Below are 24538 nucleotides of genomic sequence, written 5' to 3' on the forward strand. Positions count from 1 at the left end.
TGGAGAGGCTGGCGCCTGTTGCTGCCTGCGCAGTGCTGCATTCAGGGCTCCCCTGGCCTGGGTTCCCCGGATTGAAGGGCGCTCAGGCCACCGGCCTTGGCTTGCTCCCATGGGCCCGGTCCCGGGGATGGTGGGCTTCGCTGGTGTGTCCTGCAGCGTGGCCTATTGGGGACGCCCTGGAGACGTGGTTGGCTCCGTTGGCAGCGTGGGGGGCGTCGTGGGCAGGGGACTTGGGCGGGCTGGGGGGCTTGAGCGCGCTGACAGCTCGGATGAGACCCATGCGGCGGCGGATGGAGTGGTCCAGGTTGACCGTGCAGCGCAGCAGGCTCTGCGCCTCGGCCACAGTGAAGGGGAAGTCAGCACCCAAGAAGCGCTCGAAAAGCTCGGGGTCACCGTCCAGGTCGAGCACGTTCTGCAACGCCTTGGTCATGGTGTGCAGCTCGCGGCTGTTGTCGCGGAACACGTCCCAGAGGCGCGCGCGGCCGTCGGGCGCGCCCCCCGCCTGCTGCCGGTCCTCCAGGCACTGCAGCGCCCAGCTGAGGCGGCAGGGCCACTGGTTGGCGAGCACCACCCAAGCCACGGCCTGGCGCGGCGTGGGGCCCCCCAAGTCACCCTGCTGCTGCTGCAGCAGACGCACGGTGATGGGCACCGTGTTGACGATGCGCCGCATGGACACCACGTTGTCGGGCACGTACTCGTAGAGGCAGTCGCGCTCGTCGTGCAGGCAAAAGAGCGCCTCCTGGATGCTGCGCGCCGCCTCGGCGTCCACGCGGCCCTGCGCGTGCTCGGGCCCCGCCTGCGTCTCCACCGCCAGCAGCTGCGCGCCCTCGCCGCCCCCGCCCCCGCCCGCCAGCGGCCGCGGCTTGCCCGTGATCTCGCGGTAGAGCAGGTCGTCGCGGCTCTGCACGGCGTCGTGCAGGAACTGCAGCTTGGTGCGGGGGCCCATGATGGGCACGGAGAAGGGCAGCGTGACGGTGCGGTTGAGGAAGAGGTAGCCGTTGTCCGCCGTCCCCTTCATGTTGCCGGCGCTCTCGAGGCACGCGGCCAGGATGCTGGGGTCCACGACCAGGATGAAGATGAAGGGCGCGTGGCTGTCGGACAGCAGCGTGTTGATGGCGTTGAGCACGCCCACCACGCGCTCCGGGTAGCACGTGTCCAGCCCGGTGACCTCGAGCACGACGCGCAGCCGCCGCCGCTGGTAGATCTCCAGGAAGCACAGGAAGTCGGTGAGCAGCTCCACCTCCTTCTTCACCTCGCACATGAAGCCCAGCTGGCTGCCGAACTTCTCGCGCGACACCAGCCGCTCGATCTTCTTGCGCTGGCTCACGAACAGGTGCTTGCCCACCGAGTACACGGCCATGAGCAGTCCCGAGCCCGACAGCGTGGTGGCGGCGCCGCCGAACACCTTGAGCAGGCTGCCGCCCGGGCCGCCGTGGCCGTGCTCGTGGCCGCCCAGCGACAGGTACAGCAGGGCCACGCCCAGGGCCAGCGCCGCCAGCAGCCCCAGCAGCCCCAGGCACACGCGGCGCCGGCAGTGCCACTCGCGCTGGCAGCAGCCCGGCGTCGTGAGCGGCTTGTTGCCCATCACCGAGTACACACTGAAGGGCAGCGGGCCGTAGTGGTGGCGGATGCCCTCGCACAGCGTGGTCACCAGCCCGGCCCACAGCTTGTCGGTGCCCGCGTACTGCCAGGCGCTGAAGCGGATGAAGAGGAACTGCACGTTCTTGCGCCGCAGGTGCACCTCGGTGATGATCGGCTGCAGGAACACCAGGTACCACAGCAGCTGCGGGAGGCTCCAGCCGCGCACGCCCCGCGGCTGCCACTGCACGTGCTGCAGCTCCTCCAGCTCGCGCTGCGCCGCCTCTTGCTGCATCAGCGCTGTGGAAAGGGCGGGGGACGTGAGAGGCCGACGGGCCGGGTGTCCCCGGAGAGACCCGGGGCACTAAGCAGAGAACAGGAGACCAGACCTGGCGGGAGGCGGGCCTGGACCTCAGAAGGTGCCTCCCGGCCGGCCCTAAAGAGCTGGGACCGCAGAAGGGTCTAAGGGCGAGGCTGGGGCGGGGGCAAGAAGGGACACAAGAAAAAGCCAGGACTGGGCAAGGGGCTGGAGGCAGATCCAGAGGTCCCAGGTAGAGGGGGGAAGGCTGGGGGGCTGGCGGGTGGTCCTAAGGAATGAATGAGAGACGCTGAGGAAGAGAAGTGCCATTTCCCTGCCTTGCTGCTCCTCCCCCAGGGAGCCCTCCCTGACCCTCAGGCTGGGTCAAGGGCGCTCAGCTCTTCCCACTCTGGGTCATCACTGTCTGAGGACAAGCCTGTCTCCCCTGCTAGACTGTGAGCCCCGGTTGTCTTGATCACTGCTGTGTCCCCTGGGCACCGAGGAGGTGCTAGGGGAATGTGTGAAGGACGGATCATGAGAAGTCGGGGGCAGGATCTGTCTCGGAGCGCAGGGAGTGAACGAGCGGGAGTGACTAAGTCACCGCGCACAGAGCAGGACCTGCCCGTGATGCTGTCGCTTTTTTCCTTATATCCTAATCTCTTCCCGGGAACCTGTTTGTTCCTCTGTGACAACACAGGGGCAGGACATGGACTCGTTTAGCAGGTGCTCAGGAATGAAAGGCTGTTGGGCCTGCACCAGGGCTGGGCACAAGGACAGTCACCCCCAGCCCCTCTGGCCACACTTTGGGCTGAGGTCCGAGCCCCAGCAGGGTGAACGAGGTCAGAGCAGCTGCGGAGCCAGGCTGGGTTTTAGCTCATGAATTCAGGGGACATCTGTCTGTCAGGTGTCTGTGAGGGCCCAGCACAGGGCCGGGGCTGCGGAGAAGAGGTGGGTCGGGGGACACAGAGACCAGGGGGGCTTGGCAGGAGCCTGCAGCCTCAGTGAGGACGCTGGGCTCTTTCCCTCGGGTGCTGGGGAGCATGGAAGGCTCTGAGCAGGGGAGGGACAGGACCACATGTGTATTTCAGAGAAGTTCCTTGGAGTGGATTTGGTGGTGGGGACTGGAGGGAGGTGAGACTTGGAGGCGGCCAGGAGGCCGGTGGGGCAGGAGCCGGGGGCAGAGGCGTGGGCACGGGAGGGCCTGGGCTGGGGCAGGGGCGAGGGGATGTGGGGACGGCTGGAGCTCGGTAGGGACCAGAGGCTCCGTTTCTCATCCTCCCCAATCCCCCCCAACACACACACACGTCCTCACCGGTGATCTTGTCCAGCATCATGTGCAGGCGGCAGCCGAAGGGGGCATAGAAACCCACAGTCACAGGGACAGGCACGTGGCAGAGTGTCTTTGCTAGGCAGCTGCAGTAGACGTCATCCTCTGTCAGGATGCCTGGAGGTTGGGGGTGGGGAAACTGAGTCAGTGAAGCTGGCCAGGCACTGCCCTCCTCCCGTCTGCCCCACACAGCCCGCCCTGCACCAGCATCCCCTCTTGGATCCCCGGAAGTGACTCAGGTCAAAGCCTGCAGCAGAGGTTTCTGTGGCCCCCAGCAGCCTCCACTGCCAGGGCCGCATCTGTCCCTTGGAGCCTACAGGAGGATCTAACCCTGGTCCCGCCCGGCTGAGGCTGGGATGCTGGACACTCCCCAGCCCCAGACCGGAGGCTTGTGGGACACTGGCTGTCCCGGCCCTGGATCACCAGGCTGGCTTGGCCACCAACCTGTGGTCCCCTCCAGGAAAATCCCACGGGCTTTTCTTGAGACATGAGGCCCTCGAGTGCTATGACACCGCTTTCCACCCTGACAGTCCCCGCTCCACTCCTGCCTGCTCTGCTAGCCTGGCACCCGCGTGGAGGGCCCCTCTCAGCTTCCTGCCCACCCCTCACCTGGCCTCCCTCCCTTACTGTGCCCTCACGCCCACAAGTCACTAGTCCCACCGCAGCACAGGCTTGGGACAGAGGTGCGCAGACCCGAGTTCCAGTCTCAGCCCCACCACCTCTCTCTGCAGGACCTGGGGAGACACCTCTGCAAGGCTCAGCGCCCTCCTCTCAAGAGCGGGTGGCACAGACGCCAGGGCGCAGGGCTGCCAACGGGTCTGGCCGGTGCTGGGCCCTCGGCTAACGCTGGTGTCTCCAGGGGCCACTTAGGGCCCTGGGCGCCATGCATAAGCACCGCAGTGTCCACTCTAGAGGGCAGACGGCAGGTCCACTTCCTGGACCTGGAATTAGGGTGCCAAAAAGGTAGGATTCACTCATGGGGGCGCTGGGCCAGCCTCATGGTGCAGCCCAGTTTTCGAGAGACCCGGTGGGCTGCAGGAAACAGGCCACGCCTGGCGGAAGAGCCCAGAAGGCGGGTGGAAGCAGCTGGATGGGTCGGCTGAGGTGACGGGCAGGATCGAGAGGTGACCTCACCTCCCCTAGCCTCTATGTCCCTGCATGTGCAATGGGCATCAAGGCCCTGAGGCTGCAGTGACAAGGTTGGGACAGACCTAGAGCTGGTCCCTGTTGAGTCCCTGTTGCTCTACTTTCAAACCAGACCTAGAAACCAGCCACATGTCCCCATCTCTGCTGCACAGGACCCTGGTCAGGCTGCCAGCACCTCTCGCCGGGACTCCCGCCTCCTTGCTGTCCCTGGAACTCGCCACCTTAGTCTTTGCATTTATGATCCTGCTGCTCCGTCTTTGCTTAAATGTCGCACGAGGCCTGGCCTGATGACCCTATTTAATCTGCACCCCATCGCCTCTCCCTGCTTTATTGTCCCCCCATGTGGCTGTCACTGGGTGGCACACTTAAGCTTCCTTGTTTATCTTGTGTCCCCAACCTGTCCCCACCCCCAGCAGAACGTGAGCTGCACGGAGACGGCTCTCTGCTGGGCCTGCCGTGCCCCCAAGACAGAGCCTGGCACACACGTGGGTGTTCGGTCCCGAGTCATGGCATGGATGAACAAGCGAGTCACTCCGACACTGAACTGTCCTCTCTCTCCCCAGGCTGCTCCCTTCCTCTTGTCGCAGCTTCACGCTTGGTCTGTCTCCCCCACACCAGAGCTAGCCAGCACGCTGGTGCCACCACCCCCTGCCCACGTCCCCTGTGGCCTGCCGGGCCAGGGGAGGGAGGGCTGGGAGGAGAGAAAGCAGAGCCGGGGCGTTGGCAGCGGGAGAGGGAGGCCCTTGCAGCCGAGCCCGGGCGGAGGCACCGTGGACAGGCCTGGCGCAGAAGCCTCAGACCCCAACAGGTGAAGCAGAGGCAGCCGGCCCGAGACCCGGGGTGGGGTGAGCGCCGCTCTTGGGCAGGGACCCGAGCGTGGCATGAGGGCGGGCCCGAGGCGCCAGCCAGGGAGCAGGAGGCCCAGGCGGGAAGCGAGGCGGCGGGAGCCGGGCACAGAGCCCTCAGGGGCTGGGTGAGCACCGGAGCTGTAGGTGAAGGAGCCGCAGGCCGCGGGCGCGGGCAGGGGCCGGGCATCAGTGGGCTCGCTGGGCTCCAGGAGGGCGCCGGCTGTGGAGGGCAGCGCTGGGCCGCCGCTGGCCATGACGGGTGCCGTGCTAGGCGAGGTGGTAGGCCTGGGGGGCGGCCGGGGGGCGCTGGCTGGTCCCCTGGGGGCAGTGGTGGTAGCAGGGAGCCCCTTCTGGGCCCTGTGAGTGGCGCAGAGCTGCTGCCATGAGGGGCTGGGAGGTGGGAGCTGGGGCTGCCGCCGGTGCTGCAGGACGGGGGGCTGGGGGCCCTGGTGGCAGCTGCCACGTACCCCCTTGTGGCAGTGGTAGGCCTGCTGCCAGCGTGACTGGGGGGATGGCCAACAGGGCCCGTGGACTCGTGGGGCAGCTGGGTCATGGCGCCACTGATGACAGCATCCTGGAAGGAAGGAAGTGGGGGTGACTGGGCCTGGGTCCCTGGCCCCTGGGGGACACCAGCACGGGCCAGGTCGCCCCTCCAGGTGGAGCCTGGGCTGGAGCATTCTTGGGAACCCCAGAGGCCCCAAAGAAGTCAGAGAGAGCACGAGGAGGGGGGATGCGAGGGGACCCAGGTCTGTGCTCCCCCACGGGCGGGCGGAGGAAAGAGGCGCCCAGGCAAGGGGCTGGGACAGAGGACGCCGCCTGAGGTCGGTCCCTGGTGGGGTCCCCAGTGTGGGATTGGGGCAGAGAGGAATCCACTGGGAGGTGGCCTTGTTGATCCAGGGGAGGCCAGAGTGACAGGTGGTGGCCGTGGGGAGGGGATACGCCAGGGACTGGGAAGGAGGCCTTGTCCCTGGGCTTGGGCCAGGGTGGCAGGAAGGCCCTGGCCAGGGAGGCTGGGCACCGCCCGGCCCCGGGAGGCTGAATCAGCCCTAATGGGAGGTAATTGCCCCCTCCCCACCCTGGGCACCTGCGGTCACCACCGGATGCTGAGCCCCCACCTCGTTCAGCACACCCGGTGTGGGGTCTCCCTCTCCTCACTCCTGCCACATTGCTGTCCCCCAGGTTGGGGTCTGCCCCCACACTGGGGGAGGGGGCAGGCCAGGGGGCCCTCCCCTGCTTCCGTCTCCAGCCCTGGCTCCTACCTTTGGTTCCCCCCCAAGGCTGTGGTCCCCCAGCCCCAGCCCCACCGTGCGGATGCCTCCGTGGGGACGGCGGTTCTTCTGTTACCCCATCCCAGGCCGCCTCCCAGGCCTCTCTGCCTGCCATGCCCGCCCCCCAGAGCGAAGCCTTACCTTTTTGCTGCCCCAACTCTGGGTCCAAGAAGTAGCAGTCGGTGGGGGTCTGGGGGCCCTTGGCGAAGTGGACATTGTAGCGCTTGTGCATGGCGGCCGGGCGGCTGGGCGGCGGGGACCTGCTCCTGTGGCGGGAGGAAGACGACGGGCTCAGCGGCCAGCCCCCTCGGGCACCAGCAGCAGGGCTGAGGCTGGGTCCCTGCCCTGTTCCAGGACAGCCTGGACAGGTGAGAGGCCTGGTCCCAGATGATCCTGGGTTACCTTCTTGGGGTGAGCTTGTCAGGATACAATAGCGGGGTCAGGATGGGGGAGGGGTGGCCAGGCGCTAATTTGGGGGTGGGTGGCTCGTTGTGTGGGGGCCCCTGGGAGTTTCCACACAGCCAGGACATTGGGGAGTGCTGAGCAGACGTGGGCCTGGGAACTGGGGGAGCCAGAGTGGCAGCTGAGTGACGCTAGGGGGCACTAAGGAGGGGCGCTGTGGGGGTGGGAGGCTGGTGCGGCTCCAAGGGACACAGAACCCGTGAGGTGAACTGGGGAGCAGACGGGAATGTGGGGTGATTGAAATTTCAGTGCTGGGTACACTTGGGGGGCTGAATGAGGGGTGTAGGGAGGGCAGTTCTGGGGGAGCCATGAAATCGCAGTGGTCCAGCCCCGGAAGGGGCTCAGCACACCCGGGCGGGATGGGGTGTACCGGGTGTAGACCGAACAGAGCCGGAAGCAGGACAGGGGAAGGATGCTGTAGGGGGCCAGGGATGGGGAGTCCAAGGGGCAGAGGGAATTGGGGTGATGAGGGCTGGGGGCCTGCCTGCCACCTCCCCCCCCCAGCCCCAGGTCCCTGGTACCTGACGGTGGCCTTGCGGCCCCAGCTCCCTGCCCCGCCAGGCTGCCGCGCCAGCTCCGCCAGACCAGACTGTCAGTGCAGGTCCCAACGGAGGGAGGCCCGGGCTGAGCCGCCCGCCCGCCCGACCGGTTCGCCCGCCTGTCCCCGCCCCTTCCCCAGCACGCCCGCCCCGCCTGGTGCTCTCTGCTCTCGAGGACTGAGGGGTGGCGATGGGCCCACAGTGCCACCTGGGGCTCCTTGCACACGGCCACGGGGTCTATCAGGCCGGCCCCTGGGGCGCGTCTGTTGGGGGGTGGGGCGAGGGTGGTCAGGACACTGGGACAGGGAGAAGAGGCCCGGCCGAGTGAGGAACACAGTCCAGGACTCGGATGCCGGCTCCTCCAGGTGTGTTACCTTGGGCAAGTGACTTCACCTCTCTGAGCCCAGCTTCCTCATTGCTGGGTGGCCGGCGTTGGCGTCTGTCTCTCGCAGTCAGGAGGAACCAGTGGGAGTCCACTTAGCTCGGGCCTGGCACCCGGCAAGGCACCACTGACCCACTTGCCCGGTGCCGCTCTAGACGCTTCCCATAGAAGGAGGATGACAGCACACACGCTCGCTCCCTTCCTTCCCCGCCACGACCCAGTGGGGCAGGCGTGATGCCCACTCCACAGATGAGGAAACTGAGGCCCAGAGACGGGAAGTCCCTCGCCCCAGGGCACACAGAGGCAGAGTGGGAATTTGAACGCTGGCAGCGGCTGGTGCCCCAGGCTCGCCGCGGCTCTGCCCCCTGCCTGCTGTGCTGGCGCGCAGTGGCTGTCCCCTTGCACGGGCCACTTGAGAGGTGAGGGCCAGGTGGGGCTGGGTCAGGGGGACATGAGGTGCCGCGACGCCCTCTCCCCCCAGGCCTGGCTCCCGGTGCTGCCGGCGTGGTGGGGTAAACAGTCGCTTCCCTGAGACTGGGGATGGGGGGAGGCGACCACCGGACAGTATCCAGGATGAGGGGACACAGGACCAAAGGAACCACCTGGCCTGCAGGATGCCCCTCTAGGGCTTCTGCCCAGTGACCAAACACTGCCCCCGTGTGGCTGGAGCCAGGCCCGCTTCCTTCCACCTGGGACAATTCTGTGTCTCCTCCCACGGTCCTTCCGTCCTCCCAAAGCCCCCCGCTCCCCCCCACGCCCCGGGCCCTCGGGGAGGCGGGGCTGCGTGTCTGATCGTGGACCGAGTCCACAGTCCCCAGTGACCCTCCGTGCCAATCCCCGCTCCCTGTGCGGCTGAGTAACTTCCACTCACTCAGGAAACATCTGCCCGGGGTTCCCAAGTGCCAGGCTCTGCGCTGGGCAGTGCCAGCACCTGGAGGAGGGGTCCAGAGGGACCCAAGAGGAGGCGTGTCCCAAGGTAACAACTAGACCCCTCAGGCAGGTCCAGGGCTGCCCGAGGGGCGCGGAGGCTGGGGAGCTGCAGGACATGGCAGGGGGCGCAGGAGCGTGGGCAGTGGGCCAGGCAGGCACGTGCGTGCAAAGGCAGAGGCAGGTCAGGGGACACGAGCTCAGCCGAGTGGGCTCGGAGACGGCAGCCCAAGGCAGGGCCAGAGGAGCTGTGGGGACCAGACTCTACAGAGGCGGAGACGACCCCTCCTCCAAGCAAGGGGACCCGTCCTTGTCCCATGTGGGTCTTACCCCCAGCCTCGGTTCACAGCTCTGAAGCCGGGGTACTTACCCGCATCAGGCAGTGGTGGCAGAGCCCAAGCACAAGTCCAGGTGTGTGGCAGCCCCAGATGCTACAAATGCAGACAGGGGAGGAGGCAGCAGGGGGAGGCGGTGGCACGGTGAGGGCGGACGGGCCACAGTGCCGGGCAGGACTCATCTGCCAGGCACGTGAAGTGTGTCTGCGGCGTGTTGGGGGTGGAGGGAAGAGGGGAGGGTGTCCGTCCCCCCGTCTGTGCTCAGCCCTGGCAGCCCCAGCCCGCCCCTGCCTGTCCTCTGCACGCCCAGCCCTGCTCCCCAGGGCGAGGCTCGGTTCTGTGTGCTGCCACCGGGGGCCACCCTCCCCCTGCCAGGTGTGCAGGGAGGGAGGTGACAAGCTCCAGGCCGGGGCTGGGAGTGGAGGGGGCCCGGAGGGGCAGGGTCTGAGGGTTGGGGGGCTGCAGGGGGTACCTCCCTTCCCCACGGCACCTGTGACAGTCGCTCCTTAGATGCCCCCCTCTGACTCTGATTCCACACACACAACCTTTATTGTCTCCTGTGACACCACCCCTCCCTTTGGTACCCACTTCTTGAGCACGTGTGACTCCAGAGCCTGGTGTCCCCACCACCGGCCCCAAAGGCAGTGGCCCTGGGGCCCTGGGCCAAGGGCCAGGGCAGCTTTGGGGCTCGGCTGGCCGGGGCGTGGGGCCCCTCAGGATTCCTGGACCACCACCTGGAACTTACCTGCAAGAGAAGGGATGGCTTCAGCTCGAGGCTGGGGCCAGGGGCAGAGGTGGAGGGCGCCGGGACAGCTCAGAGATGTTCATCCCAGCCCGCACTGACAGCCTGGGCCGGGCCTCAGTTTCCTCACAGTTAAAGGGTGGTGCTCCCGCCCACCTGGCCTGCGTGGCCTGCGTCCCAGGGCTGTGTGAGTAACTAGGTGCACTGAGGCCACGCGTGTAGGCCCGGGGAGGGGCCCAGCGCAGGCTCCTGTGGCATGCGTTGGGCAGTCCTGCCCTCTGGGGCCCCGGGTCCCCGCAGAGGGGGCCTGGGGAACTCGCAGAGGGAAGATGACTGGGGGCGGGGAGGTGGCTTGGCTGCAGGCTCTGGGGCAGGCTGCCCCCAGGAGGAATGGGGCTCCAGCTCGTCTGACAGGCCGCGAGTGCCACGCCGCCTGGCCGTCTCAGCCCCCACTGCAGCATCGACCGGGGTGACCTCTCTATGTCCACCTGGGTTCCCGCACTGGGAAGACATGTTAGAAGTCTCTGGAGTGTTCTTTCCTCAGGGATGGCACCCGCCAACGAAGCAGCCAGGGTCACAGACGGGCCTGCACAAGCTGTGTGGCCTGAGCGGGTGACATAAGCTCTCTGGCCCCCAAGTCCCCGTCTGTAAAATGGGGCATGGCAGCCTGGGCCTGCCTCCCTGGCACCCACGCAGGGCAGGGAGAGCTCTGGAGCCCCCAGCACACAAGGATGAGGAGAATCCGCCCCTCCCCGTGACTCACAGGCGGGCAGGGTTGCCACGGAGGAGGTGACCAAGCTCTGGAAGCCTTGGGTACGGAGGGCGCCTTGCAGGAGGCCGCAGGTGAAGGCCAGGAACTGGGGCAGGGGACACAGACGGTTGTGGGAGGAGAGGGGAGGCCACCGCCCAGGGCCTGGGGAGAGGCCTCACTGGGGGGTCAGTAGCCAGGGGGAGGCAGCGTGGGGGAAGTGCCCCCACCCCATACCTGGGGTGCTTCCTCCAGGTACTGCGGCCCAAGGCCATCGAGATGAGGAGAGGGAAGCTGTTGTCCTGCAGGACGTAGGTCCCCTGGGGGTCGAGGAGAGGCCGGTCGGGGCTGGGCCTGTACATTTGTGGTGGGGGGGAGGGGAAGCCAGGACCCAGCAGCCGCCCCACAGGGCTGGGCTCTGGGAGGACTGCCCCCCTCAAGACCACCGTGGCCGCCCCTACTTCAGAGTTGGGGAAGCGCCCAAGGCTTCCCCACTTGGGGTTGGTGCCCACCTGTGGTCCTGCCCTGTGTCTGCGTGGCTTCCCGGGAAACAGTCCCTGCCTCCCAGGGTTGCGGTGACAACCTGGGGACCTGGCCCCCCCGAGCAGCCGGGCACGGCGTGGGCTCTCCGGGAGCTGGGGCCAGATGGAGACAGAGCAGCATCTCTGACGGGCACTGCCACCACCAGGGACCTTCTGCCCGCAGCCCCTCTGCAGCCACCTGGCTTCCCTTAGAGGATTGGACAGAGAACCTGAGAAGGGCCGCAGCTGCGGATGGGACACCTGGGTCCCTGCCACCCAGCAACAGGGGATTCCGCTCCTCGGCCCTCCCTGGTTTCAACCTCTGCCGCCAGTCAGGGGTGTCAAGGGGCCGGGAGGGGCGCGGGGCGCACCCACCTGGTGGTTGGTGCACAGGCTGTCCACCTCTTTGGGAACACGGCCACCCACAGGTCTTTGCACAGGAACTTTAGGGCATCCAGCTCCTCCCTGAAGGCCGGAGTCTCCCGGGGCAGCCTGGGGGGCAGGGCCAGACACTTGGGCCAGGCTGGTGCGTGGAGCTGGGGCGGGGGGTGGGAGTTGGGGGACACCGTGGGGTGAGGAAGAGGGAGGAGGCCGGGCAGGGCAGTGCAAACCGCCCCCCGCCCCTGCCAGCCGAGGTGGGGGCAGGCCGGGGGGGTGGGGTGGGGGGGTGGGGCTGGTCTCACCTCTCACCCAGAGCCTGGCCCACGCGGAAGCCTGTGCCCTCCAGGACGGACAGGCTCCTCTTCTGTCCCTAGAAGGCCAGAAAGAGAGGCTCAGCTGGGAGCCTCTGTAACGGGACTCCAAGACGGCCTTGCCTGTGCCTGTCAGTTCAGGGGTGGGGGGCCCTGGGGTGGGGGAGCTTCTGCACAGCCTGGGCAGGGCCGGGCCTCCAGGCACCCGCCTGCTCCCACATCCGCCTCTGCACAGCTCGCGGGCTCCCCGGACGCCCACCGACCCCAGGCCTGGCTTCCCCTTGCTCCAGGAGCATGGTGGGCGTCCCAGGCTCCCTTCCCCCTCCTCTCCCGAAAACACCCACTGAGAACTGCCAGCGCCTTCAGTGTGATTCCTTCCAACGCCCTGTGAGGTGGCATTGTGACCCCCCAAGAGGCTCCAGGTGACCTGCCCAAGGGTCTGTGGCGAGAGCGCGGCTGGGCCTCAGGAAGGGGGGCTTGGAAGTCAACTGTGAGCACTGTGCCTTATCATACTGGCCAAGGTCCCTGGGAGGGACACGTGGGGGCCTGGGGAGGGCAGGCCAGGGTCCACGGTAGGAGGGGCTTCGCTGTCACTGTGAGGCAGCACGGCGGGGACAGCAGGAGGCTGCACCTGGCATCTGTCCACGTGCCTGTGTGTGGCCAGCACGGCGGCAGGCGAGGAGGTCTGTGGATTCTTTTACTTGGCTGACCTGGAGTGAGCTGGGGAGGGGGGCGCCCAGATTGGGGGCACCCAGGACGGCTCATGGCATGAGGCACCATGCTCCTGAGAGCCCCGCAGACCAGAAGTGGGGGACAGGGAAGAGGCGGAGTTGGAACCCCAAGAGGGAGGAAGTTCGCCCTCCCGCTGGGTCCTCTCAGGAGCTGCAGTCACTGGCCCGAGCCCCTCCCACCTCTTCCTCTCTGTCCTTTGGCCACCACCTGGCCACCATCTTCCCTCGGGAAATGGCCACCGTGGTCTTCTTCCCTCCAGGGCCAGATGAGCGATGGAGCCATCTGAATGGCGGATGGGAATTTTCCACTCAGCTCCTGCCCTGGAGAGGGTGTCCCACCCCCTCAGTGGGCTTCATGTGGCCTCCCCAGCCCTGGCCACCCTCCACCACCCGGTCCTCTGCCCCCTGCAACACTGGGTGCCCACGGCCAGGAAGGCTCAGGCTTCTGGGCCTTTCCACTCACTGCTCCCTCTGCCGACTCCAGAAGCCTTCCTTGCCTCCCTCCCAGGTCCGGTCCTCCACCCCAGCCCTGGCCACTCTGCACTGTCACTGGTTGAGGACACAGCCCTGTGAGGGTGGCCCTCAGCAGCCAGCACAGGGCCTGGCACTTGGGAGGTGCTTCGTAAACAGAGGCGACTGAAGTGGAGATTCAGGCTTTGAGCACAGAGTAAGTCCTCCCCGAATGTCATCACGGCCACTCTAAGTGAGAGGCCGGGCAATGAAACCAATCTGACGATGGGCTAATTGGTATAAACAAGAGGGAAGCTCCCACCTCGTATTTCCGGTCACAAAAACCTCACCAAACTTCTGAATAAAGACCAAACCACTTCTGGACATTATACATTGACCTAAACGTGCACTACACGTACATTTATGGAAGATGGAATGAAAACAAGTAAGATAATTAATTACCCACTCATTCCAGTTCGGGGCCGCAGGTGGCCAGAGCCTGTCCCCGCAGCTCAGGGAGCCAGGTGGGAGCCGGCCCCGGGCGAGGCGCTGTCCCACCGCAGGGCACGCTCACACACACGCACCCACGATGACAGATCGATTCACCTAACGGCCACCTCTGGGATGCGGGAGGGGACGAGCACGTGGAGAAAACCTGTGCAGACGTGGGGAGAACGTGCAGCCCCAGCCCCAGGGAAATGGTTTGTTTTTCTCATCAGCATTTTAACAAAATGACGCTATGCGAGGACCTGCTGTGTAGCCTGTGCCAGGTGCTTTCTGTAAAGGCTCATCTAACCTCAGCGAGCCCATCAGGCTGCATTTCACACCTGGAACCCACCAAAGGCGCCTCGGCCAGGGGGCGTCTTTCAAACCTGGAAGGTGGACGGGCGGGCGGGACACAGCTCGGCTGCCCTGCCACTCTGGAGGTGAGTCCCTCCTGGGGGGGACGGTGCTGGGATCGGGGGTCCTGAGCAGAGCTGCCCACATTTCAAACCAGGTGCCCCCTCCTCTGCCTGCCCCCTCACGAGGCCCGGCCTGCCCGGGTGATGACACAGCTTCCTGTTGGACTGCACTGGCCCGCTCTGGTGTCACCGGCTCCCTTCCTCAGGCACAGCAGGGCCGGCCACACAGGAAGGGCCCAGGGGAGGGTGTGATGACGAACGACGCACAGGAGATGAGTGCGGGGGCATAAGAGACAGGGCAAGGGGGAAATAGCCATCATCTGCACGGTGGCACGGGAGGGAGGTCCCTGCCCGTGGGTCCCTGTCTGTGGCTTCAGTGCAGGGGTTTGGAGCCACTGCCTGTGTCCAGATCTGCCCCAACGCTTCCCAGGTGTGGCACCTGGGGCGGTGGCTAATTGCCCGTGCCTCAGTTTCCTCATATGTAAAAGGAGGAAAGCGTTAACAGCAGCGACCCCCTGGGAGCCTCATGAGGGCAGGGGCTGGTCAGTGCAAGCCAAGCGCCTCGAGCCGCGCTCAGGAAGCCTTGCCACCGTGGTCACTCACAGCCTACGTCTGCCACACGAGGAGACAGCCCTGGGCTGATGAGGGACGAAGCCCTTGGCCGCAAGGAAAGCCCCACGACGGAAGCTGCTCTGTTCTGTGGGCAGACGTATCCCAGCACCGGGAGCAGCCCAGCGGGGCGGGGCTACTGCCCCTGTGTCACCCCCTCCCTGAGGACAGCTGGAAGCAGGGCCTGGGCTCCACTCTGCCAGAGGGCATCTGTGTCCCTGCTCATGAGGACACTCCGCTGTCCCTTGTTCATGCCACAGACACTTCCTGGATGTCCTCCAGGAGCTCCTCTCCCATACCTGGTGGGGGTGACAGGTGCCCAGATGACGCCAACTGACAATCTGGTGGGAGGGCTGGGACGCTGAATGCAAGGGGACCCAGGGAGCACAGAGCAGGGCAAACCCAGCACCAAAAAGCCTAGCCCGCCGAGAACGAAGCTCAAGCCCAAGGGTGGGCTGGTGAGGCAGGAGGGGCAGGGCCTGCAGCCCAGGCTGGCGGGTGCATTCTCCCCTGCGGGCAAGAGCAGCCAACCCGAGGGCCAGTGCGACACATGTTGCCTGAATGTGGGCCACTGTGGGGCACAGACAGTCCCTGCCCTGCTGGAGCTGGCGTTCTAGGCGCGGAGCCGGCGAGGACTAAGGATGGAATGGGTGGCTTCGCTGCAGTCGCGGTGACTGCCAAAAGGGAGGAAGCTGTGCCGGGAGGGCTGGGGCGGTCCCCAAGGACGCCCATCTGCGCTGCGTCTGAAGGGAAAGGGGGTGCTACGCAGCAGGAGCAGCGGGCTGGGAAGCACCCCGAGCCCGGGTGGCAGCCGGCACAGCGACCCCCAGAGGGAAAGCCGGGCCGGGGGCGTGGAGGGAAGTCTGGAAGCATTTCCAGCAAGAGCACGTTTTCCTTCCATGAACTTCAGACCGCCTGGGTGTGGATCCTGGCTCCACCACCTACTGGATGCGGGACCTCAGGCAGTTATCTAGCTGGCCCGTGCCTCAGTTTCTGCACATGTGCGACAGGGCCAATGGCCGTCCCTGCTCACAGAGGTGGCGTGACTGGCATGTGGCAGCAGCTCGATCCATAGCTGTTGTGACTGTCGGCCCCACTGTCCCCCAGGCGGACTGCGTATCTGCTGAACCAAGAAGCCTGGGAGTGGCCAGGCTACGGGCAATAATGGCAGGAGGGACAGGAAGAGGAAGTGGGCAGGGCTGGGCAGAGGATGAGCAGGTGACTCGGCAGAAAGGAGGAAGGGGGACGCGCCCACCTGCCTCCATCACAGCCTGTCTCCCCGACAGACAGACAGACGTCCCTGCAAAAACTCTTCAGAGATTAGGGGTTTATCATTCTTCAGAACAGAAGGGCTGGCCAGGTGGGGACACTCCCATTCCTGTGACTCTGCCACAGCCCAGCCTTGAGTCAGTGCCTGTCTGGGGCTCACCCCTCAGGCCACCGCTGCTGTGAGTTTACACAACAACCGACTGGGAGGAAACGAGATAATGCGAGGAAGAGAGGGGAACCCTCAGAGAAGCCTTATCAGCGTCGCTACTGATGGCATCCACCAAACAGGAAGGAACAATCAGACACAAAGGAAAGTTCCTGGAAATGAACAACATGGTGGCCAAAATAAACACTTGTTAACAAGGAGCTGAATAATAGACAAATGTGTAAGATAGATAACACCTCGCAGGGCGGTGAGAAAAAACACAGAAGTAAAAGAAAAAATGAGAGCAGGGTTATAAGACGCATAGAAGGGATCCACAAAGTATCATAGTCATCTGAGCCCCCAAAGGACACACGAGTACCAATGTATCCATAGAAGAAATAATCAAAGAGATAAGAGAAAAATGTCCTGAGCTAAAGGAAGGTTCACGTGTTCAGACTGAAAGGGCCACGGAGCTCCAAGGAGGATGAATGAAAAACAAGCAAACCCCCCAGGCGCGGTGGCTCCCGCCTGTAATCCCAGCACTCTGGGAGGCTGAAGCGGGTAGATCGCTTGAGCTCAGGAGTTTGAGACCAGCCTGAGCAAGACCCCATCTCTACTAGAAACAGAAAAAAATAGCCAGCGTGGTGGCATGCCCCTGTAGTCCCAGCTACTTGGGAGGCTGAGGCAGGAGGATCGCCTGAGCCTAGGAGTTTGAGGTTGCTGTGAGCTAGGCTGACGCCACGGCACTCTAGCCCAGATGACAGAGCGAGACTCTGTCTCAAAAAAAAAAAAAATAGAAAGAAAAGAAAAACAAACAAACCAAAGCCCTGAAACATCCTGAGGCTTGAGAAAACAGAGAACATTCTGGATGAAGCAGGAGGGACTCCGAGTGGGGGCTGTGAGCTGGGCTCTTCCTGCCTGAGGCCCCTGCTCCCTCCTGGGCAGAGGCTCACCCTGTTTGGGGGGGGGCGGCGGGGCAGGGAAGGAGCAGCCCTGGTTCTTCCCTTAAGAAAAGCACGGAGAGAGGAGATGTCTTGGTTGGGGGAATGGCCCAGGAAGACCCAAAAGCAGCACCAGCCAGTGAACAGGAGAGTGAGGCGTGGGAGCGGGGACACCAGCACAGCTGCCCCCACCCCCATCTCCCTGGACTTTGCTCCAAGGCATCCCGAGCAACCCCACATCCCACCTTCTGTCCACTCAACTCTCAGACCTCTCCCTGCCCTCCCTCCGCCCTCAGGTTGAGCCCGATGGGCTCCTGCAGCAGCAGCAGCGCCTTCCCAGCACATCCTGTCCCGTTCATGTGGCAGGGAGGTCTTTCTAAATGTAAATATGGGCCCTGAGCCCTGCATGCCTCAGTTTTTTTGTTTTTTTAAGAGACAGGGTCTTGCTCTGTCACCCAGGCTGCAGTGCAGTGGCCCGATCATAGCTCACTGTAGCCTCAAACTCCTGGTCTCAAGGGATCCTCCTGCCTCAGCACCCCCCCCCCACCCTAAGTTGCTGAGACTATAGGCACGCACCACCACGCCCGGCTAATTTTTAAATTTTTTGTAGAGATGAGGTCTCACTATGTTGCCCAAGCTGGTCCCAAACTCCTGGCCTCAAGCGATCCTCCCTCCTCAGCCTCCCAGAGTGCTGGGATTATAGGCATGAGCCACCTCGCCCGGCCACATAACTCAGTTTAAACCCTTCTGTGGTTCTCGCTGCGGTCAGATGCACAGCACTGCACCTCAGCGCCGTGTCCTCTCTGCCAGGAACAGGCACCGCTGCTCCACTCGCCCCGGACCCCACTCAAAGGGGCTGCCCACGCCCATTCTCTGGCCGTGGAGGATGAAGGCCTGGCCCGGAAGGGCTGTTCTCCAGCCCCCTTCCAGGGCCTGGTGTCACCACGGTGGAGACAGCACTCAGGAATTGGCGCCTTTGCCCAAAGGCTCTCTTTATCTTCAAAGCTCCTGAGGGAGAGAAACCACAGCCTCTTCCTCCAAAGGCTTTTCCTGCTTTGAGAATAAAGGCCCTTTGCCCTCCTGGCCCCTCTGGCCAGCCTTCCACTGAACCACCTGTGACAACCCAGGAGAGCCATTCAGCCGCCATAAGTAACCGCCCTGCCCCACACGCTGTCTGCTGCTCCTGGGCACTTGTGCTGTGGGGACAGAGATGAAGGAGCCATCATCCCTGTCCTCTAGGAACTCTGGAGCCGGTGGGAGGGGCAGACCCACCGGTGCTACCAACAAGCTCTGGAGCCAGACTCTTGAGTTCTGATTTTCCCTTTGATTGTCACTCTGTGGCCTCAGGAAAGGCCCTTCCTTTCTCAAGCCACGACACAGAAAGGCCCAGCTGAGTGCCATCAGAATCTCTGGTGTAGGACCCCAGCACGGGAAGCCCAGAGGCAGCTGGGTAGGGCACCCTGCCCATGTCTGTGTGCTCTGAAAGCCCTGGGGTGAGCAAGGCTGAATAAGCCAGCGTTTCCCACACTCGCTTGACCACAGAAACCCATTAAAATCCTTCTGGAGAGTTCCAGGGAACACACTGGGAAATGCAAGCGGGAGTTTACGGCACAGACTTTGGAGCTGGGATGCCTGGTTACATTCCTGGCTCTGCCACTTGAGAGCAAGGAACTCCGTCCATCAAAGCCTCACCTACAAAGTGGGGAGGATCACGCCGACCTCTTTGGGTTGTTAGGAGGATCAAATGAAATCAAGAGTGTAAAGCCGGCCGGGCGCGGTGGCTCACGCCTGTAATCCTAGCACTCTGGGAGGCCGAGGCGGGTGGATCGCTCAAGGTCAGGAGTTCGAGACCAGCCTGAGCAAGAGCGAGACCCCGTCTCTACTAAAAATAGAAAAAAATTATATGGACAACTAAAAATATATATATAGAAAAATTAGCCGGGCATAGTGGCGCATGCCTGTAGTCCCAGCTACTCGGGAGGCTGAGGCAGGAGGATCACTTGAGCCCAGGAGTTTGAGGTTGCTGTGAGCTAGGCTGACGCCACGGCACTCACTCTAGCCTGGGCAACAAAGTGAGACTCTGTCAAAAAAAAAAAGAGTGTAAAGCCATGAGAACACACGGGAAACGCTCGTACATGGTAGCAGCTATTACTGGTTATAATACTAGATGAATCCCAGTCTCCCCCACCCCCGACCTCCACAGCATAGGATCTGCATTAACTTCATTGACAAATCCACGCTGAGGACCCACTATGTGCTAGAGTATACAGGTGGTGATCAACACAGACCTGGGGCCAGCCCACACGCAGCACACAGTCTGGCAGAGGAGACAGATATGAATCAAAAGATCATACGGATATATCCTTGCTGAGTGTGATAAAGGCTACCAAGGAAAAAGTCAGGAAGGGGGCTGTGAGAATGTCTAAGGGAGACCCTCACTAGACGGGGGGTCAGGGAGGGCTTCCCTGAGGAAGGGGAATTTGAGTCCACATCTGAAAGACTAAGACTAAAAGGTGCTAACTCGGTGAAGAGTTGACAAGTGAGCTGAGCCAAGAAAACAGAGAGCAGGCTCATTTCACAGGGGCAAAGAGGAGGGAGCCGGGACAAGGGGAGGGGACAGATGGGACACATGTTTAGAAACCAGAAGGTGAGGGAGAAAAGGCAGATGTCGGGACTCCTGGGTTTCCGCTTTGAGAGCCAGCAAGGATGAGGTACTGAGAGGAGGGCAAGGCGTTTTGTCTGGTTCACTGAGTAATCTCCAAAGCTTAAAGGAGGGCCTGGCCCTTTGCAAGTCTTAGTAAAAGTTTGTTGAATGAATGGATGAATGAATGCAGAAGAAACCACAGACAGTCCCTGACTCACAATGGTTTAACTTACTAGAAACTGTACTTTGAGTACCCACACAACCATTCTGTTTTTCCCTTTCAGTACAGCAGTCAATAAATTACATGAGATATTCAACACTTTATTATAAAATAGGTTTTGTTGGATGATTTTGCTCAACTGTAGGCTAATATAAGTGTTCTGAACAGGCTTAAGGCGGGCTAGGCTAAGCTATGATGTTTAGTAGGTTAGGTGCATTGGTGTATTATTATTAAATGCATTTTTGACATACAACATTACAACTTACATCACCCCATCATAAGTCTCGAAGCATCTGTACATTGAGATAACAAGTAACACCCTCCCTAGGGTTCCTAATCTGGGAAGGAAACCTGAGCCAATCAAAATGTCTTGCATATAGATGATGACAGTAGTCATAGTAATAGTAATGATGAAAAAAGTGACCACAGCCCCCATTTTTATTAAGCAGCTTCCCAGCCTTTCTTCTTGGTAAGAGATTTTGTAACAAGAGCTCCCATGTTTTGAGGGCTATGTGTTAGACATTGCACTAAATGCTTTACAGTTTTAACCCATTTATTCTTCATAAGGACCAACTTCCAAAATACCAAACATGCTCTCACCTAAGGGATTTGAATCTATTGTTCCCTCTTTCTGGAGTCCCTTCACTCCACTTATCCACCGACTTGTTCTCTCCCTTCTCTTTGTCAGAAAGGCTTTTCCCCATCATCCACCACCCCATCCCTCTTCTTTCCATGACTCTACTGGTTTTCTTTATAGAACTTCGCACTAGCTGATGGCATATTTCAATTTACTTTCTGTCTGACTCCCCTACTAAAAATGTAAGCTTCAGGACAGGGATTTTGTCTGTCTTAGAACAGTGCCTAGAATACAACCGGCGCTCAGTAAGTGGTTGTCGAATGAATAAATGTTCCACTCTGAGACTTAGGTACTGTTATGATGCCCATTTAACAAAGGAGGAAACTGAGGCACACAAAGATTAAGTAATTGGGTCGTACACCTAGTGAGTGGCAGAGGCGAGTCCTCAGTACATGTCCAATAATAGATTATAATTACTAACCGCTTACTCAGGCCTTGAGCTAAAGGCTTTACCCTGAGTCATCTCGCTCAATTCTACAACCCGTGAGGCCAGCACTGTCGCGAACCCCACTTTACAGAGGAAGAAGCCAGCGCCAGAGGTCGCCCAGCGAGGCAGGGGCGGGGCCGGGGTTCGAACCCGGGCGGCTGACGCGCCCTCTGCGCTCCCTGAGGCCATCCTGTTGCGGTCCCTGCCTCCTCCCCGCAGGGCCCGGCGCTCACCCCAGGGCCGGGGTCGGGGTCGGGGTCGGGGTCGCGAGCCCCCAGCTCCGCTACCATCTCCGCGTGCAAAAACTCGAACAGCACAGCAGCCGCCATGCACCAGCCTCGCGCTCCTAAAGACCGCCCACCGCTTCCTACTCTCATTGGCCAGGCTGGGTAAGCCCCGCCTCCTGCGTCTGGGCAGGAGCCTGCCTACTCCTGCTTCCATTGGTGTTTGAGACTAGCCCCGCCTTCCCTCTCCGGGCTCACGCGGTGCGCGCGTGAGTATGGAAGACTAGGGGGAGCGCCCACCCCGCCTTTCATTGGCTATACGGGACAGCATCTTCCGCCCTCACCTCTGTTCCTTCCCTGTTTCCGGGTCCTCGAGCATTCCCATTGGCCTAACCACTGGCTGCACGTGACATACTCGGTTCTTTAAACCCCTGTTTGTCCACTACAGACTTTCCTCGCAGCACAACCCGGAAGAGCCAGCCCTACCTCTTTTCTATTGGTGGTACCTCCGTTCACGTGACTCGGCTGCGCACATGCCCTCAAAGCTGGTTCTGAGAACTTGCTTCCTGGTTGGTAGCCGAGCGACCCCACGTGACTTGGCCGCCAATGCCCGCCCAACCCGCTCCCCTATTGGTTGGGGCCGCAGCCGTCCACCTCCCAGGGTGAAGACGCTTCAATTTGTCTGGGTAGCGGATCCCGCGGGCTCTGAGCTTCGGTGACCCGGTACGGTCTTCGGCGACAGCGCCCGCCGCCCCATTAATTAGTACACCCTCCTGAGTCCAGCTGGACTGTCACCCTTCCTATGACTCTGGCACTGGCCGCTGAGCAGCTCACGAGCCCGCGTGCTTCCGGGTCTGGGACAGGCCTGGTGGACCGTGTAGAGGGTGTGGCCTGGGCTGGGAGGCAAATTCGGAAATAACTCAGTTTGGGGCTGTGGAAACTCAGGCCCCACACCCTTCATCGAGCTGGTCCTCAGTTTCCCCATCTGTACACTGAAGAGCCTGGCGTCTGGTAGCGCCCCCGTCATCACCCAGTTTACAGAAGAGGAAACTGAGGCCCAGATGGGGGAAGCAGTTGGCCCCAAAGCGCTAAGAGAATCGGAGGAGGGGCTGGGAATCCAGGACTTGCGCCTTTAACCACCGCAGGCGCCCGGCTTTCATGCTGTTCCTTCGCCCCTTTTCTCCCCTAGCTCGGCTTCATGGCGTCCCAGGGTCGTCGGCGGAGGCCGCCGCGGAGGCCAGAGACCATGGTGCCGGGGGAGGCGGCCGAGACCGATTCGGAGCTCTCCGCGTCCTCGTCGGAGGAGGAGGAGCTGTACCTGGGGCCTTCGGGCCCTACGCGCGGCCGCCCCACAGGGCTGCGGGTGGCCGGGGAGGCCGCAGAAACCGACTCGGACTCGGACCCGGAGCCGACTGCGGCGCCGAGGGACCTGCCTCCGCTAGTGGTGCAACGGGAGTCGGCGGGGGAGGCCTGGGCCGCGGAGGAGGCCCCGGCACCCGCCCCTGCGCGCTCGCTGCTGCAGCTCCGGCTGGCCGAGAGCCAGGCAAGGCTGGACCACGATGTGGCGGCTGCCGTGAGCGGCGTGTACCGCCGTGCGGGCCGCGATGTGGCTGCCCTGGCCAGCAGGCTGGCTGCCGCCCAGGCCGCGGGGTTGGCGGCGGCTCATAGTGTGCGCCTGGCTCGAGGGGACCTTTGCGCGCTGGCTGAACGCCTGGACATAGTGGCTGGCTGCCGTCTGCTGCCGGACATCCGTGGCGTGCCGGGGACCGAGCCCGAGCAAGACCCTGGGCCGCGGGCCTAGCGATAACTCTACTCCCCCCACTTGACTCTGCCACTTGGGAATAGGTCTTGCCGCCTGTGGGACCTGGCTCTGTCACCCCCAGCCCTTATCTTGCTGTCACCCATGGAACTAACTCCACCCCCCTGGATAATACTGTGTGTTGGGTATAGGTCACCCTCTGCCGTGGAGACCAGCTCTCCACTACCCTTGGATGTGGTTCCCCTAGGGGGTCCTGACCCTGGACGTGGCACTGGGGCCTGGCTCTGACCCCTGGTTCTGAGCCTGCCCCTGAGGCGCGGCTCCAGCCCCTGGCAAGTAGTTGCTCCCCCCGTCTGTTTCCACCTGGGGCTCACTGGCATCTTTCCTAGCTCTCTGCCTTTCTGAGTTTGGTTTCTGCTCACAATACTTGTCCTGGTTTTTCCCACGGGACCCGCAGGATCTGGCACAGATTCCCTGCCATCTTCCCGCACTCCCTTGCCTATACCTCTGGTCCTAGCTCCACTTCCAGAATTTCCCCTCCTGGGCAGGGTCCTTTTTCTGGTCCACTGGTTCCATCTGGTTCTAGTTCTTGCTCTGCCTTTCCTAACTCCTCCTCCTTGGGCTTAGCTCCCTGCTCTCAGCCTGGTCTTGCTTCCTGAGTTCAGCTGTACCCTTAGGGTAGGTTTTGCTCCTTTTTGCTTTTCCCATCCTGCTCATACTACCTGTCTAATCACGAGCTCTGTGATCCCCTATGGTTTCCTTCCTCAGGCCCAGAAGGATGCTCCCTCCTGACCCAAGGGGATCCTCCAGCCCCTCCAGACCAAGAGGATGCTCCCTCTCAGTTCTCTAGGCCGAGGTGGCACCCCCTCCTGACTCCCCAGAGCTAAAGTGACACCCTTCAAGGCACTTAGGGCCCAATTCAGCCCCGCCCTGGTGCTCTGGTCACGAGCTGACACCACTTTGCAGATAAGAAGGACATGCTCTGATTTCGCTGTCTTGGCTCCCGGATGCTGAAAGGACCGGGGTTTCTGACTGAGCTCAGGGGTTGGGGTTAGCAGCCCCTCTCTGCTCCTTCTCACCTGCTCCCTCCTGTGCTCCCAGTTGTAGTTCCTCAGCCACATACTCTTTCTCCCCCAGCCTTGTACCACCCCCGCCCCCGCTCCCAACCTGAAGCCAGCTCTGAACCTGCAGGATGGAGAAGTGGGGAGGAGCTCTCATTAAAACTCTAAACATTTACCCCTGTGGTCGCTTCCTCTTCTCTCCCCATCTAAGCTGGGGGCGGATTGGTTGGTGATTTCTCTGGGACTGAAGGTCCCAAGACCTCCGTGCCTGGCCTAATGAAGGTGAAGCTGTCGTTGGGAAATCAGGGCCCCGAGATTTTCACCCTGGTTCTGTATTTATTTGTATCTCATCAGTCCAACACACAGTCTTAGGGTATGTGGCCCGTGCTGGGTGCTGGGGCTGCAACAGCCAGTCCCTGCCCTCATAGAGCTCATGGTTCAGCGGGGGTGACAGTAATAAAATGTGCTCATAAATAGTTCTGGCAGTCATAATTGGTAGTTTAGATATAACTTTCCTGGCACTGTGATTAGAGCCATGAAGTACAGGAGCTTTATGAAGGTGTAACAGGGTCTGTCTGACCTAATCTGGGGAGGGGGACTCAGGTGGCTTCCTAGAGGAAGCGATGAGTGACATAGGAGCTGAGCCTGGAAGGTGTGAAAAGGTGAAATGGGAGTGGGATGGAAAAGAGCTGCAGGCAGAGGGAAC

General features: G+C 62.3%; 3 protein-coding genes across 3 annotated transcripts; 1 reads left to right on the top strand and 2 right to left on the bottom strand.

The window, feature by feature from the left end:
• Positions 1-82: 82 nt before the first annotated feature.
• Positions 83-6697, bottom strand: NKPD1 (NTPase KAP family P-loop domain containing 1). The gene is made up of 4 exons (XM_069458388.1): positions 6607-6697; positions 5331-5771; positions 3189-3320; positions 83-1878 (listed from the first exon to the last, which is right to left on the bottom strand). The coding sequence occupies exons 1-4, from the start codon at positions 6695-6697 to the stop codon at positions 83-85; spliced, it is 2460 nt and encodes an 819-aa protein (XP_069314489.1).
• A 3092-nt stretch (positions 6698-9789) lies between these two features.
• On the bottom strand, positions 9790-21117 carry TRAPPC6A (trafficking protein particle complex subunit 6A). Its single transcript, XM_069457951.1, is given in 8 exon segments — positions 9790-9855; positions 10616-10709; positions 10838-10863; positions 10866-10920; positions 11497-11531; positions 11534-11613; positions 11805-11872; positions 21022-21117. Coding segments are annotated over 8 exon segments (486 nt in total). The 3' UTR covers positions 9790-9823.
• Positions 21118-21706: 589 nt separating this feature from the next.
• BLOC1S3 (biogenesis of lysosomal organelles complex 1 subunit 3) lies at positions 21707-24176 on the top strand. Its single transcript, XM_069457430.1, has 2 exons — positions 21707-21735; positions 22202-24176. Exon 2 carries the CDS (start codon positions 22211-22213, stop codon positions 22811-22813), a length of 603 nt encoding a protein of 200 aa, XP_069313531.1. The 5' UTR covers positions 21707-21735; positions 22202-22210; the 3' UTR covers positions 22814-24176.
• The last annotated feature ends 362 nt before the right edge of the window (positions 24177-24538 follow it).

The sequence above is a fragment of the Eulemur rufifrons genome, chromosome 24 (genome assembly GCF_041146395.1).
Source record: "Eulemur rufifrons isolate Redbay chromosome 24, OSU_ERuf_1, whole genome shotgun sequence".
Taxonomy (NCBI): Eukaryota; Metazoa; Chordata; class Mammalia; order Primates; family Lemuridae; genus Eulemur; species Eulemur rufifrons.

What these genes read in the sequence shown, in the direction of transcription:
- NKPD1 (XM_069458388.1), bottom strand. Translation starts at nt 6,697, where the DNA reads ATGCACAAGCGCTACAATGTCCACTTCGCCAAGGGCCCCCAGACCCCC. An exon ending in CTCCTTCACCTACAGCTCCG is followed by an intron (nt 3,321 to 5,330) that starts GTGCTCACCCAG and finishes CCCAACCTCCAG; the next exon opens with GCATCCTGACAGAGGATGAC. An exon ending in GATGCTGGACAAGATCACCG is followed by an intron (nt 1,879 to 3,188) that starts GTGAGGACGTGT and finishes CCCTTTCCACAG; the next exon opens with CGCTGATGCAGCAAGAGGCG.
- BLOC1S3 (XM_069457430.1), top strand. Translation starts at nt 22,211, where the DNA reads ATGGCGTCCCAGGGTCGTCGGCGGAGGCCGCCGCGGAGGCCAGAGACC.